General features: G+C 38.0%; 1 protein-coding gene across 1 annotated transcript in view; it reads right to left on the reverse strand.

Moving 5' to 3' along the window:
* Nucleotides 1-26: 26 nt before the first annotated feature.
* Nucleotides 27-13,514, reverse strand: part of NT5DC3 (5'-nucleotidase domain containing 3) — a 39,056-nt gene continuing 25,568 nt past the window's right edge. The window contains exons 8-14 of the mRNA XM_073000015.2: nucleotides 12,926-13,028; nucleotides 12,710-12,811; nucleotides 11,962-12,043; nucleotides 10,664-10,750; nucleotides 6,761-6,901; nucleotides 5,381-5,445; nucleotides 27-3,589 (exon numbers count right to left, since the gene is read on the reverse strand). Coding sequence (XP_072856116.2) covers nucleotides 3,328-3,589; nucleotides 5,381-5,445; nucleotides 6,761-6,901; nucleotides 10,664-10,750; nucleotides 11,962-12,043; nucleotides 12,710-12,811; nucleotides 12,926-13,028 — 842 coding nt within the window. The 3' untranslated portion in view covers nucleotides 27-3,327. The remainder of the gene's footprint in view (nucleotides 3,590-5,380; nucleotides 5,446-6,760; nucleotides 6,902-10,663; nucleotides 10,751-11,961; nucleotides 12,044-12,709; nucleotides 12,812-12,925; nucleotides 13,029-13,514) is intronic.

The following is a 13,514-nucleotide window of genomic DNA, read 5'->3' on the forward strand; positions in this document are numbered from 1 at the left end:
TCAGAGCATTAAAAAAAACAGAAAAGTAATAGTCTTAATGTTTATTATCAACATTAATTTGCAACTAATTGCAGAGCGTGTGGTTTTGCCTGTCACTTCTCATGCAGAACATTTTTACAACATACCAAAGTATGCAGCAGCAACCAACACCATATAATAAATTTACTTTAGAAAAAAAATCAAGTTTTTATTCTTCACAGAAATGCTTTTCTACAAAGTTCCAACATTGGCAGTGTGTTGAGACTGAACATACACACACAATGATGCTGCATAATATATATGTTAATTCATATTTGTGATCCTTTAAAGATTTTTACAGTATGTTGTATTGTCTGAATGTATACCCATTTCCTCCTTCAACAAGAACAATATTCAAAAGGCCATCAGGACTGACTTTTTGTATTTCAAGTAATGTTACATTTCCTTTTGGGCTTTAATAGCCATCATTTCTGTCTCCAAAGATTTTTCCATTTTAAGCTGTTTTCTTTTAAATAAACAAGGAGCAGATATTAAGACTATTTTGACACAGCGTTGCCACAAACTCAGCAGGGTTTTATTCTATCTAGCAAACAGCATTGTTATAATATTCAGCGAAAGTCATGCACTGCATGTCAAATATAAAATTTATAAGCATACACCCCAACAATACTGAAAAACAGACCCCCTCAGCATACCACCACCACCACATTATTTGGCCAGCATTTCAGAGAACTAAGAAGAAGGGCTGAGTAAACAGAAGAGGAACATTCTGGTATAATGCCAAGGGATTATAACAAGGGATTATGAAAATGTTTGGTATTAGAATGATTCACTAGGATTGACTATGTCACCTGTATAGGAAGCACTACTCTTAATGAAACAAGGTTCAAAATATTTGTCCCTCATAATATTTGCAGCGGTCAAACTGGTTACACATTCTTTCATTATCACATTTACTACATGATTTAGGTGGGCTAAGATCACTCAAGGACAACAAACAAGAAAATAAATGTTGTCAAAGCAAGAAAAGATTCAGTGGTTTGGTTAGAGTCGCTCCCTACCCAAAGGGGTTTTAAGCCTGTAAAACCATGGGTTTCAAGGCAAAAAGAAAGCCAGGGAAAACTTCAGCTTAGCTCTACTTTGAATTCTGTGTCAAAAAGACGAACTCTTAGGCAGGATGGAATCATGCCAGCAGACTATTCTCAATTGTGCAGCACACCATTAAGAAACAATGCCAACTGCAAATTCCCACACACATAGAAATGCTTACAAAATTTGAAAGCATATATTTACCTGACCAGCATTTCAGGGGCCAGAGTATTCCCTAGAAATAAGAGTAATTGTTGCTATATTTTAAAATGTTCAGCAACGTACATGAAGAAGACTTTAAAATTATTTTAAGGAATGATACATTTATTGATCTCTATCTGAACTGTGATGCCTATGTTAAAAGTGTTATGGCCCATCAGTTTAAGCACTTTAGGAACTAGAACAATTCAGTTATTGATGTCAGTTTTCTGCAGTCTTCAAATAGCTGGCAATAAAGAAAGGAAAGTTCTTAGAAATCTACTATTCCAAGCTACTCTTCCATACAAACCCTAATTAGATAAAAAAGGGTCTTATGTAAGGAGGAGAATAGAATGGAATTTGCACCAGATCTAAAAAACAGGCATTCTTTTTAAGACATTCTGAAATGTAGCTTTATTAAACATCTTTTAAAGCTTACATTCCTGAGGAAACATACAGAGGATTGAGCTATGTTAATATTTAACTGTACTGTATATATTAAGAGCACATGACCCCGGAGCAAGGCATTCAGAAATGTGAAAGGGTTTGACAATTTGGAGGAAACTCTTCTTTTAAAAAGTCTTGGTATTTTCACTGCCAGCAGGACTGTGGAATTGCTTTCTAAAACTTCTTTTAAATTACTGATTGATGATAAGAAGGCACATTTAGAACATTCACTGTGTGTACATGTACCTACTCAGAAGCAAGTCCCATTCAGTTCAGCAGGGTTTACTACTGGGTCAATAGGTACAGCATTTCATTCTTATTAAACAGTGGCAATTCTTGTGTACCACAGACACAAACTCTATGGTGCTTTAACACCCCTGAATTTGACCATGTTAGCCTTAAAAAGTTACTTTTTTGGACCACAACTCTCAGAAATCGTTAACAAGCACAGTAATGTTTCCATGTTCTGGCAATATGTATGACTAAAAGTAAAGTGCTGAGTGCTCTAAGGTTTACATTTTTGCTAAATATTCCTATGTACTACTAGATTTTAATATTACAGTCTGTTAAGATATGAGAGAGGTATTGAAATTTGAGCTTTCTGTTTCTGTAGTGTGGAAGTCTATGCTAAACTTAGGTAAAATAGATTTCCTCTTTATTATACCACTTTTATCAATTTTAACTTCCAATTATTTACCTTCTTTTGTCAACTGGCAACATCCACCATCCTTCTGTACCTTAGAGTAACACAAACTGCCAGCAACGTTTTACACGTTCGTTAAATTGGTTTTTTTGTTTGTTTGGCCAGAATAGGATTATTTCATAGCTGTAAGAAACAGATACCCTAATTTATACATTTGACCCTGAACCAGCTTGTGTACAATCAGTTGCACAGCAACTAATGGTCCAAGGTGAAAATGTGCATCTCATCTGCACAAGATACACCCATAGCTGCATGGAGCACACATGAGCATTGCAACATGGCTGTCCATTCCAAAGTACATCTGGGAAATACCCATTTCCCATTCTTAAATTGGTACATTCATTTCGGGTTTGGTAAGGACTGCATATATTCCATTTTCTACCAACTACCCAGGGGGGAAAGAGTATACATCAGAACTTTTTTTTTCTATGTCTCCAGAACTTCTGTAAATTTGACATCTTGTTCCCCCACATGGCAGAAAAATAGTTACACTTTCAACTAATTGAAATTCAAATCCAAAGCAATGTTCTTCTTATGACAGTATACAAGAAAAATGTATACAGGAATGCTTTATAAGCTCTAGAAAAGAGGAGACTTGAATTTTTTTTTCATGGAAATATAACCTTTCCTTCCAACAAATATTCAGCTGTGGGGAAAGCTCTATTTTCTCTCAGTGCAATCACAAGTCCCATCAACTCTCACCAAAAGAAGAAGAGACGAGACCAGCTAAATAGACTCATTTGCTCTGTAGGCATATAAGGATGTGTTACAACTACTACTGAAGAAACCGTTGTTCCTAAAGATACATTTATGTCATAGTAAATACACTTTGCTTTACTGAGCCATTGAAAGAGAAGAATGATAAAGATTTGACATTACAAAAAGTATATGGCAGGTCTGGAGAAGAACACTTATTTAATCTGAATCATCTCTTGCAGAAATGGTATTCTGAATGTACCCGTGCACAGCTGGTCTGACCAGGTTGGAAGTTCATGCTGCAGAGGAGTTCTCCTTGGATAAAATGTATAATCGTGCTCATAGTTCAACAGGCAGCTCAAAGATGCCATGTAAATATCAGCAAACCGAGACAAGCGTCTTAAGAAATAGGTTTGGTTCTGGTCGGTCCTGAACAAGCTTCCAAACTGAGAATTGAAGAAATTCCTAGTCATTTCCCTAAAGGGAAGAAAAGGGAAAAAGGAATTTTTAGAATTGCCCATTAACTATTGTTTATCCTTCAATTAACTACTTTCCAGCTTATTTAAAACTGGTATACTTGTTGAAAACACCACTAACAGGGTTATAGTGGAACCACGGCCTGTAGGGGTGATGCATCATAAACATCTAACTAACTGGGATGGTGATGTCATCTCTGAGCTTAGCATATTTCCCTTGTCCTTCTAGGCTTACCTGCCATCCACACTATACATGAAGATGGGACAGCTTTTCTAAGCAAGGATGTATAGTTATGGACTATCCTATTTATTACTTGGGAGTGATCTGCTCTTGAATTAAGACCAATCGGTTTCACAGAAGACCTGCTGTTGATGCAAATAAGAACTATGACACACACGTTAGCTTTATTAACCCCTTTTCCTATGCGTTCTCCTTCCCTACCCATTGAACACTCTTTTACTCCCACTTGGAAGAGCATCTCTGGTAGCCAATAATCAATGCATTCCCTTAATGCATTTGTGAAAGAAAGCAAAAATAAGGAGCACACTACACATGGATGATTGTACATATGATCTTTTCCCTTCAAGTTAAGTTTAATAATCTTAGTCTTTAAAGGGACTCTCTCTCATAGGACTGAGTCAAAAGAAAACAAACAACTGAAATGGAAAAGGTTGAAACAGAAGCTCAAGTCCATCATTTCAGAGAAAAAATCTTCAAAAAACACTCAGGAACCTTTAAAGAACCAGAAATGCTTGACCCATATTAATCTGGTCATTTATTTTCTCATTGTCCTTCAAGGACGATTTAACACTCTGGTTTAAAACACTGCCAGTTAAAGTATTCTAAGATTTATTTTAGGTTCATAAGTTTCAAGAGTTGGACTTCCTGAGAAACAATTACTTCCATTATGCTTAAAAATTCTGAAGTGTAAGAGGATGACTAATCCCTTATAATAAAGACAATATGCCAACATTTAGATCAGGTCTTTTATTTCTTCTAGTTTTCCCTCCCCAAGTTAGTCTGATCACCTTAGTCTTAAAGGGGACTCTCTCTCTCTCACACACACACACACACTCTCTCTCTCTCTTTCTCATGGCATTTCATTTGAATCAAAGGAAGAGAAATGTGTTGTTTCCTTTATTTTACCCTATTACTGCCTAACAAAGGAAGGAGTGGATAGAGATTGTATGGGAAACCTCTTGTGCAGATTTCCAAAACAAAATATATATGGAGGAGGAGGGAAGACTATATTCTGAGGCTAGCCCAAGTACGACATTGACAATGATCCTCAAACACAAACTCAAATCTCATTCCTGAGACATACAGTTCCAATTAACATTATTGCAAACATTGTTTTCTATTTCCTCAAATTCTCTATCTCCCACTATCAGCACTGATTTTTGATCATGTAAACAAAACTACAGCAAGTGATGACTGCATTAGCTCATCCTTCTAGTTTGCCATATGTCTTGTCTTTCCTTATCGTCTACTACATCAATAGTAAGATTAAACTTAAGTTTCTGATTAAAATTTGCAAGACAAAAGGCAACACAAAACTCCCCCCCATAGACCTTCGGGTAGTGTGGGCGGCATATAAGTTAAATAAATAAATAATAAAATAAATAAATAAATAGACAGATTAAGGATGCAACTGGGATGAATTGTCTGCTATACTATCTACAGTATTACTATTAACAGAAGACCTGGGAAAAATACAGCAAATTATTTTAATGAAAGCTAAACTAAGTTTTTTTTCACATTTTGAAACAAGTCTCCAGTTTTAATGTTTACCTCATTTCCTTTCTTTCCTTCTTCCATTCTTGTAGAATAAGTTGAGAGTCAGGGTCCCTGTAAACCTGAAATGATAGCAAAGAGAACATTAGATTTTGCAGTATAAAGATGGGCATGAACCACCAAAACAGCAGTTCAGGCCTGTTTGTTTTTTAGCCAAAGAGGTGTTCAGTGCTTCCTGCCTCCTCCAGCAGGTGCCCACTCTCAGAGGCAGCATGGGCTTGGGAAGCACCAAACACCCATTCGGCAAAAAGGAAAAAAAACCCACAAACCACCATGAACCATGGGTTCGGCAGTTCATTCCCGGATTCCCATTGCAATATCATTACAGACTCCACAAACAAGAACAAAAATATCTTACTGTGGCCCTGCCTCCATGCCCTGTTTGCATACTATTAAAATTTGACAGAAAATGTGAGTGAAGAACTGAGAAAGTTTTGCTTTTTTTAAAAAAGTTCAGGACCCAGAAATCTTACACGGTTCTTCATAACAAGGTTTAACTGAACACCCCCCCCCCAAGGGAGGAGGAGATGGTTACTCCAAGTACCCTTCATCATGTGGTGGAGGAAGAATTGGAAAAAGAGAGACTTTTTTATGGGTTGAGGTTCTTCGTGTGATTAAGAACTCCACTTTTTTCAGATCCTGGGACATATTGAGACCTACACACGTGGCAGAGGTCCTGCTTTTTAGATGGTGGCTGTCCATATGAGGGGAGTGATGGTGGAAGGGGAGGGCTACATTCAATTTAGCTATATTCTGAATAGGACTAGAATTATGAAGCATTTCTCACCACTGTAATTTCTGTTTAAAGAAAATAAAAAAATATATATTACTGAAATAAAAACTCAGTAATACATCTCATAAAGTCGCAGCATTAAGGACTAATAAAAGGATATGCAGTCCAACTTTTTACCCCTTAAAAAAAAAACCTATGCATTGCTATTGGTATATGCCATCAAGTTGCATACACACATACACCTGGTGAGTGTCCACTAGGGTCCTCCAAGGTCCTAGTCCATCTATCCAGCACACCACATTGAGATCGAAAGTGGTTTCAGTGCTCTACAGATAAATTATTCTCTAAAACTGTGATTTCCCCTGACATAATCACTGTAATTTCACAGATTACTTCTCGTAAGGCAGCATTACTGGTTTGCTTCAGTGGAATAGGATTTCCTAATTTTTTCCATATGACTATGCAATGGGGGGGAAAGGCTTACGTTTAATTTCTATTATAAATCAATTTTATAAACATCCATTCCAGTGGTTTGCATTCTACATATTTTAATTGCGCTTGCAGTACCAGCAAACAAATGCTCAGAGGAATCTAGGAAAAATCTAGACAGAAAGGATGATTGGATAGAACAGAACAAAACAAACCTGCATGTGTTCTAGTAATCCAGTAAGAGTTTGAAGCCAGGTCATGGTCTGAATATAACGTTCTGTGTTCATGATCTTAATCTCTGTTCGTAACTCTGGAATAATCGCACCCGTTCGCCAGCCGTGCTTTAAGGTCAAATCCTATTTTGTCAATCAGGATTGCAAAACACAAAGTGCTAGTGTTAAGACAATTTAAAGCATACTCCAAATTGTTTCACCCTAAACACCATTTTAAAAATACCCCTATTTATATATAAGCATTAGCTAAGTTAAGCAGTGCTCAGCTTTGTTATCACACTAATAATGAAACAGCCAAGATTTTAAAAAATGAGGAGTGGGGAAGGGAGATTTTAAAGCTAAGGAACCAAACCTGAGCTATGAGGTACTTTTGTGTCCAAAGCAAAGAAAGGCAAATATATTAGGGAAAGGATTGTACATTTTTGTTGTTTTGTCGTTAGGTCGTGTCCTCCTGTCTTCCACTGCCTCCCGGAGTTGGGTCAAATTCATGTTGGTAGCTTCGATGACCCTGTCCAACCATCTCATCCTCTGTCGTCCACCTCTCCTCTTGCCTTCACACTTTCCCAATATCAGGTTCTTTTCCAGGGAGTCTTCTCTTCTCATGAGATGGTCAAAGTATTGGAGCCTCAGCTTCAGGATTTGTCCTTCCAGTGAGCACTCAGGGTTGATTTCCTTCAGGATGGATAGGTTTGTTATCCTTGCAGTCCAGGGGACTTTCAAGAGTCTCCTCCAGCACCACAATTCAAAAGCATCAATTCTTCGGCAGTCAGCCTTCTTTATGGTCCAGCTCTCACTTCCATACATCGCTACTGGAAAAACTGTAGCTTTGACTATGCGGACCTTTGTCAGCAAGGTGATGTCTCTGCTTTTTAAGATGCTGTCGAGGTTTGTCATCGCTTTCCCCCCAAGAAGCAGGCATCTTTTAATTTCATGGCTGCTGTCAACATCTGCAGTGATCATGGAACCAAGAAAGTAAAATCTGTCACCGCCTCCATATCTTCCCATTCTATTTGCCAGGAGATGATGAGACCAGTGGCCATGATCTTAGTTTTTTGATGTTGAGCTTCAGACCATTTTTTCCGCGCTTCTCTTTCACCCTCATTAAGAAGTTCTTTAATTCCTCCTCACTTTCTGCCATCAGAGTGGTATCATCTGCATATCTGAGGTTGTTGATATTTCTTCCAGCAATCTTAATTCTGGCTTGGGATTCATCCAGTCTAGCCTTTCGCATGAAGTATTCTGCATATAAGTTAAATAAGCAGGGGGACAATATACAGCCTTGTCACACTCCTTCCCCAATTTTGAACCAATCAGTTGTTCTATATCCAGTTCTAACTGTTGCTTCCTGTCCCACATATAGATTTCTCAGGAAGTAGATAAGGTGGTCAGGCACCCCCATTTCTTTAAGGACTTGCCATAGTTTGCTGTGGTCCACACAGTTAAAGGGGTTTGCATAGTCAATGAAGCAGAAGTAGATCTGTTGAATTTATCCTCTCCATTTTAATTCACTGACGCCCAGGATGTCAATGTTTATTCTTGCCATCTCCTGTTTGACCACATCCTACTTCCCAAGGTTCATAGATCTTACATTCCAGGTTCCTATGCAGTATTTTTCTTTGAAACATCGGACTTTCCTTTCACTTCCAGGTGCATCCACAGCTGAGCCTCATTTCAGCTTTGGCCCAACCACTTCATTAGCTCTGGAGATACTTGTCCTCCACTCTTCCTCAGTAGTATGTTGGATGCCTTCCGACCTGAGGGACTCATCTTCCAGTGTCATATCTTTTAACTTTTTGTTTCTGTCCATGGAGTTTTCTTGGCAAAGATACTGGAGTGACTTGCCAGTTCCTACTCCAGGTGGATCATGTTTAGTCAGAACTCTCCATTATGACCTGTCCGTCTTGGGTGTCCCTGCATGGCATAGCCCATAGCTTCTCTGAATTACTCAAGCCGCTTCGCCACAACAAGGCAGCAATCCGTGAAGGAGGATTGTACATTAGAAATGGTGAAATATTAACAGAATCTGCATTAAGCTGCTTATTCAGAGCAAGAACATTTTTTTTTGCTCTTGTAATAAAGAGTTTCAGGAAAAAACTGCAAGCTTATGCAAACTCGCTTGAAGCCCAAGGAGTAAACAAATTTAGGCTTGTACCATACATAAATCAGCAACACTGACACGGCAATGACAATTATAAGTTACCAGAATTCTATTATGCTCACTGTAGAGCACAACACCTTATTCTCTTTTTAAAGGTTACACCAAAGGGCTAGTAGAAGGAAGAAAACAGCTGCTAGTGTTGTTCTACAAATTCTTATACGTATAAGCAGTACTAAAATAAGTACCACAAATAGTACAGTAGAAAGGGTTTGATATAACTATCATGATATCATGATGTAACTATTACACAGACAAGAGTTCTAACTCCTGTCCTCTGAAGATGCCAGCCACAGAGACGGGTGAAACGTTAGGAAGAAAAACCTCCAAAACATGGCCAAACAGCCCCCCCCCCAAAAAAAACTACAAAAATGATCATGGTTCCACTTGTAAGCAGAACTAGATGTGTATTCTTCCTGGTGCAAGGCTTTTATGTAAAGAGATGCAGGAACAAAACCTCACATGATCAGGAAGGGCCCATCCACATTCAGAACATGTTACCCCAGGTCAAATTACAGAATTAAAACAACAATACAAATTTATTTTGAAGCCACCAAGTAGTAATTGTTGAGTACTGTATATTGGGGATCCGCACCAAAAGGAAATGTTTAGGATTAGCACAGCCCTTGGTACTTTGATCTCACCCAAGAGCTTCTCCATGAAACTCCACAGAACGGATGCTAAAGGGCTCCTCCACAAAGTTCTGAGGCTGACAAAGGATCATCATACAATCACACTATTCTGCACATTACAGCATACTTCAAGTATTACAACACTTTTATGGAAGTGACAAATGGATGCAAGTAGTCATCATAGGGTATCAGCCACAGTGTCTACGGAAACTGTACCGGGATTGTTTGCCCCAACACGGCACTTCCACCTATGTGTCCATCTATATACCATACAAGCACTTCACCAGTTTCAGCTGTTAAGATCTGATTCTGGATATTGCTTTAACTACCTTAATAACTTGATGGGTAGTTTTAATATTGTAATAGCATACATTTTTAAAGTTCACCAAGAGAGCAATGAAAGGGTAGGTAAGGAGACCCCCTTGCCTAAAATTCTGAATTCTTAAAGCTGGGAACAACAACGGGCACCAGTCAAACGGTGTTTAACAAACTGAGCAGTATTTCCAAATAACAATAAATACAACCATCTGTTTCTTTTCATGTTATCTCCTCCTTAACCTTCTCTAGATACAAGGAGGTATTATTTTGCCTGATTTACATACATAAATACAGAACGGTGCTTTCCTGCTGCCTTTACAGTGCCACGGAATTGTGGAAAGGAGGAACAAGCAGAACAGTCAGATGTGAATAAAAACAGCACTTCATAATTAAGTAACCCGAGATACTTGTGCAGCTTAAAATACTTGTACCCAAAGGAGGGTTACTGTCTTCCGTTTAAATATTTATACCAATAGCCTGCAGATGCCATTTGAACTGTAATTATTTCTCTTTCAGCCCACCCACAATCTAGCCCAGACCAGAAATTCATTTGCCCTGTGAACTTCTTCTTAACAACCACTAAACAAACACAAAAACGACATGGCAGGTGAAATAAGAAGCTTTCATGACTTTAAACAGGAAAGTAATCCCGCCAGCGATGTTACCACTTTAATGGCAGAAACACAGCACTACTCACTATTCTTTTACACCTCACAGATTTACAAAACCAATTATTTAATTAACACCATCAATGAAATAAGCTGGGAAGAGACTACTCACTGCTAGATCGCTGTAAATATGGTCACCAAAATATAAGACTCTGGATCCCCTCCAGCCTGTTAGTTTCAGAAATTCATACAAGTTACCCTACAAAACCGGGAGGAAAGATAAATGTTAGGAGCCATAAACAAAAGATAGGGCTTAGACAGCTTTGCTTTTCAGGAGGAAACCAGACCACAGTTCTCTCACTAGCACAAAATGTTCCCTGCTATCACAAATCATCTCCATTCCTACAGAGAACGCTGGTCTTTACGCTATTTGTTCTCACGCACACCAAAGACTGTCTTGCTTCTCTTTTCCTAAAACGTTTCTATGATTTAAAAAAAAAACAATTATTGCTCAGGGTGCAAGAGAGACAGGAGCGATGGACCGGAGATTCCTGTGGTGATCTGAGTTGTGAGAAAACCAGTCAAAGGTAGGCAAAATTAAAATAAAATCTTGGAAAATGCCAACTTATTTGATCCGTCCTAGCCCCCTGACTGGTGCTGTCCAAGACTGAATTTTGTCTTCTACAATAAAAAGAAATGCTTTCCTTTAACGCAAAGCATAGACTAAAGTGTTGTTGTTTTTTCATTTTTGGACCACGGCCCACTTTAAATACCAACCTGGGGCTAATACTCTTTCCATGTATAAGACATGCCATCAGGGATCAAAGTGGAACATACGAAGCTGCCCAGTGCTAAGTCAGGCTCTTGGTGTAACCAGTGGAGAGGTAGACGGGTTTTGAGTATGCAAATATATGCCTTCTACAAATGAACTACAGATCTTTCCCTATAATATAACTGTATGCCCAAGAGGGTATATGGGGAGAAAGACACCAAGAATCTGTCTTATATATTTATTTTATTCTGCCTGTGTGGTGGTGCTTGTTTTATTTCTAAGCTGCCTTTCTTCCAATGAAGAGACTGAAAGAATCTAGGACCAGAAAGGAAAATCTAATTTTACAGATGAAAAACAAAAGCAGAATAATTTACAAGAAAGTTCTTGGCTGACAATGAATTTGAGCTTTGAACTCTCAGAGTTCATATATGCACTGCTGTTGTATCTTTAAGCTAAATGTTCTAATAAGCAACCAATCATTTATACAACATAGAGAACCTTATCTATACTTTCTGTAGCATTATGAAGCAACAGCAGGATTCAGTATAAAATACACCTACAAATGATGCATCTAAATATTTTTTCAGTGCTGTTGTTTTAAGACTGCTTTGTTTTGGTCTCTGTGTCTTGGCGCCCTTTTGAAGGTTCTGCTCCAGGCAGAAAAGTGGAGTAGAAATATTTTAAGAATCAAAACATACCTGTTTGTAAATTTGGCCTTTCTGCAATTCATAAATTTTGTCCCAAAGCAAAACACCTCTTTCATTCACCTTACGGAAAGGTCTTTTGAAAAAAAAAGAAGACAAAGGAGATCAATCCCCCAATTGCCCAAAAAGTCAATCTAAAATAAATAAATAAACTCAATGCGTGGAGCTAGAATTTACTGATTCCCCTCTCACCAAAGTAGATTTTAATTTCTCTCAAGAGAAACATTATTTATTTTATCTGTAAGAGAGAATGGTTAAAGTAGATCCAATTTAATGTTTTCTATTTTCTATTTTCAAAGGTTGCTTTTCTTGAGCTGGATTAAGGATTTTGCCATTTTCTTGTTGCACCCTCAGTCTGGAACTCTGCCACTACTGACATTCAGATCTGAATATAATGAGATGAGACACCAAGATATGCCTTAGCAGCTCTAGTTGTTGTTGCTATGTTCCAGAATAAAAAGGTGGAACAGATTTCCAAAAACATGAGATGAATGCATGCTCTAGAAGAAACTTATGTCTGCAGGCAGCCCTCCTTTCCCCTCTCCTCCCATGTCTTTACTTAGCTTTGTTTCTAAACTACCAATGTGGGGATCAACTAGCAACAGATTGCTCAAGAGACAGTTCAGACAGCATCTCTGCTATGGTGACCTCCCAAAGCTATTGTTACTCTTCTCCTAGTATACCGTAAGCCTGGTACCTATACTACAGGTTGGTTAATCATACTTTAAGAAGAATCATTCACCTTCTCTTGTCATTGAAAAAGGTTGGTTTTTCAGCCTGGACGATGACTACATCAAAGAGCTCCCTCCAGTCTTTCCCAACAATGAACCTCATACCTCTGTCCCTGCATGAAAAAGATCCACATTTAGTCACACAAACATAAACCGGATTGTATTTTGAGACTGAAGTTTACCACTTGGATCTTTTTTTAAAAAGATATACAGAGCAATAAACTTACACAAAGCTGCTAGGACTGTTTGTGATGAGGAACATCTTCTTGCCATGATCAGCCAGTTTTGCTAGCACCGCACGTGTTTGCTCAGAATAGCAAACATACTTTTCTACAGGAGAAGGAAAGAAGAGAATAAGAAAGTTACAAATAGTTCTAGCTCTAGCTCTATCAACAAATAATCAAAGCAAAGAAACATATTCGATGTCTGTGTAACATCTAAGTCAAAGATATGTCATCCCAGTGACAATGTTAATTAGTTTAATTCAAGCAGTCTTGAACACTGTTTGTAGAAAGAGTGATATGAACAGCCAGCATAAAACTATACAGAGTAGCACTATTGCAGGTGCTGTGGTTACTTTTTTGAAAGATGTTCTGCATGTAAGAATGCTTCTTAAATACTGCCTAACAGTTTGTAAAGACTTTTACATTGTTCCTGAAAAACCACAATTTATAACTACACCAAACTACAGATCTAGACATCTTGGTATTCTGAAGCCTTTTTATGGTGCACAGAATTTCTGAATTGTCTAAACATAAATACTAAGACATCTGAAGAAATTTCACTGTTAATAAACATCGCCTGTTTGCAACTTGA

The sequence above is a fragment of the Pogona vitticeps genome, chromosome 5 (assembly GCF_051106095.1).
Source record: "Pogona vitticeps strain Pit_001003342236 chromosome 5, PviZW2.1, whole genome shotgun sequence".
NCBI classification, from domain to species: Eukaryota; Metazoa; Chordata; class Lepidosauria; order Squamata; family Agamidae; genus Pogona; species Pogona vitticeps.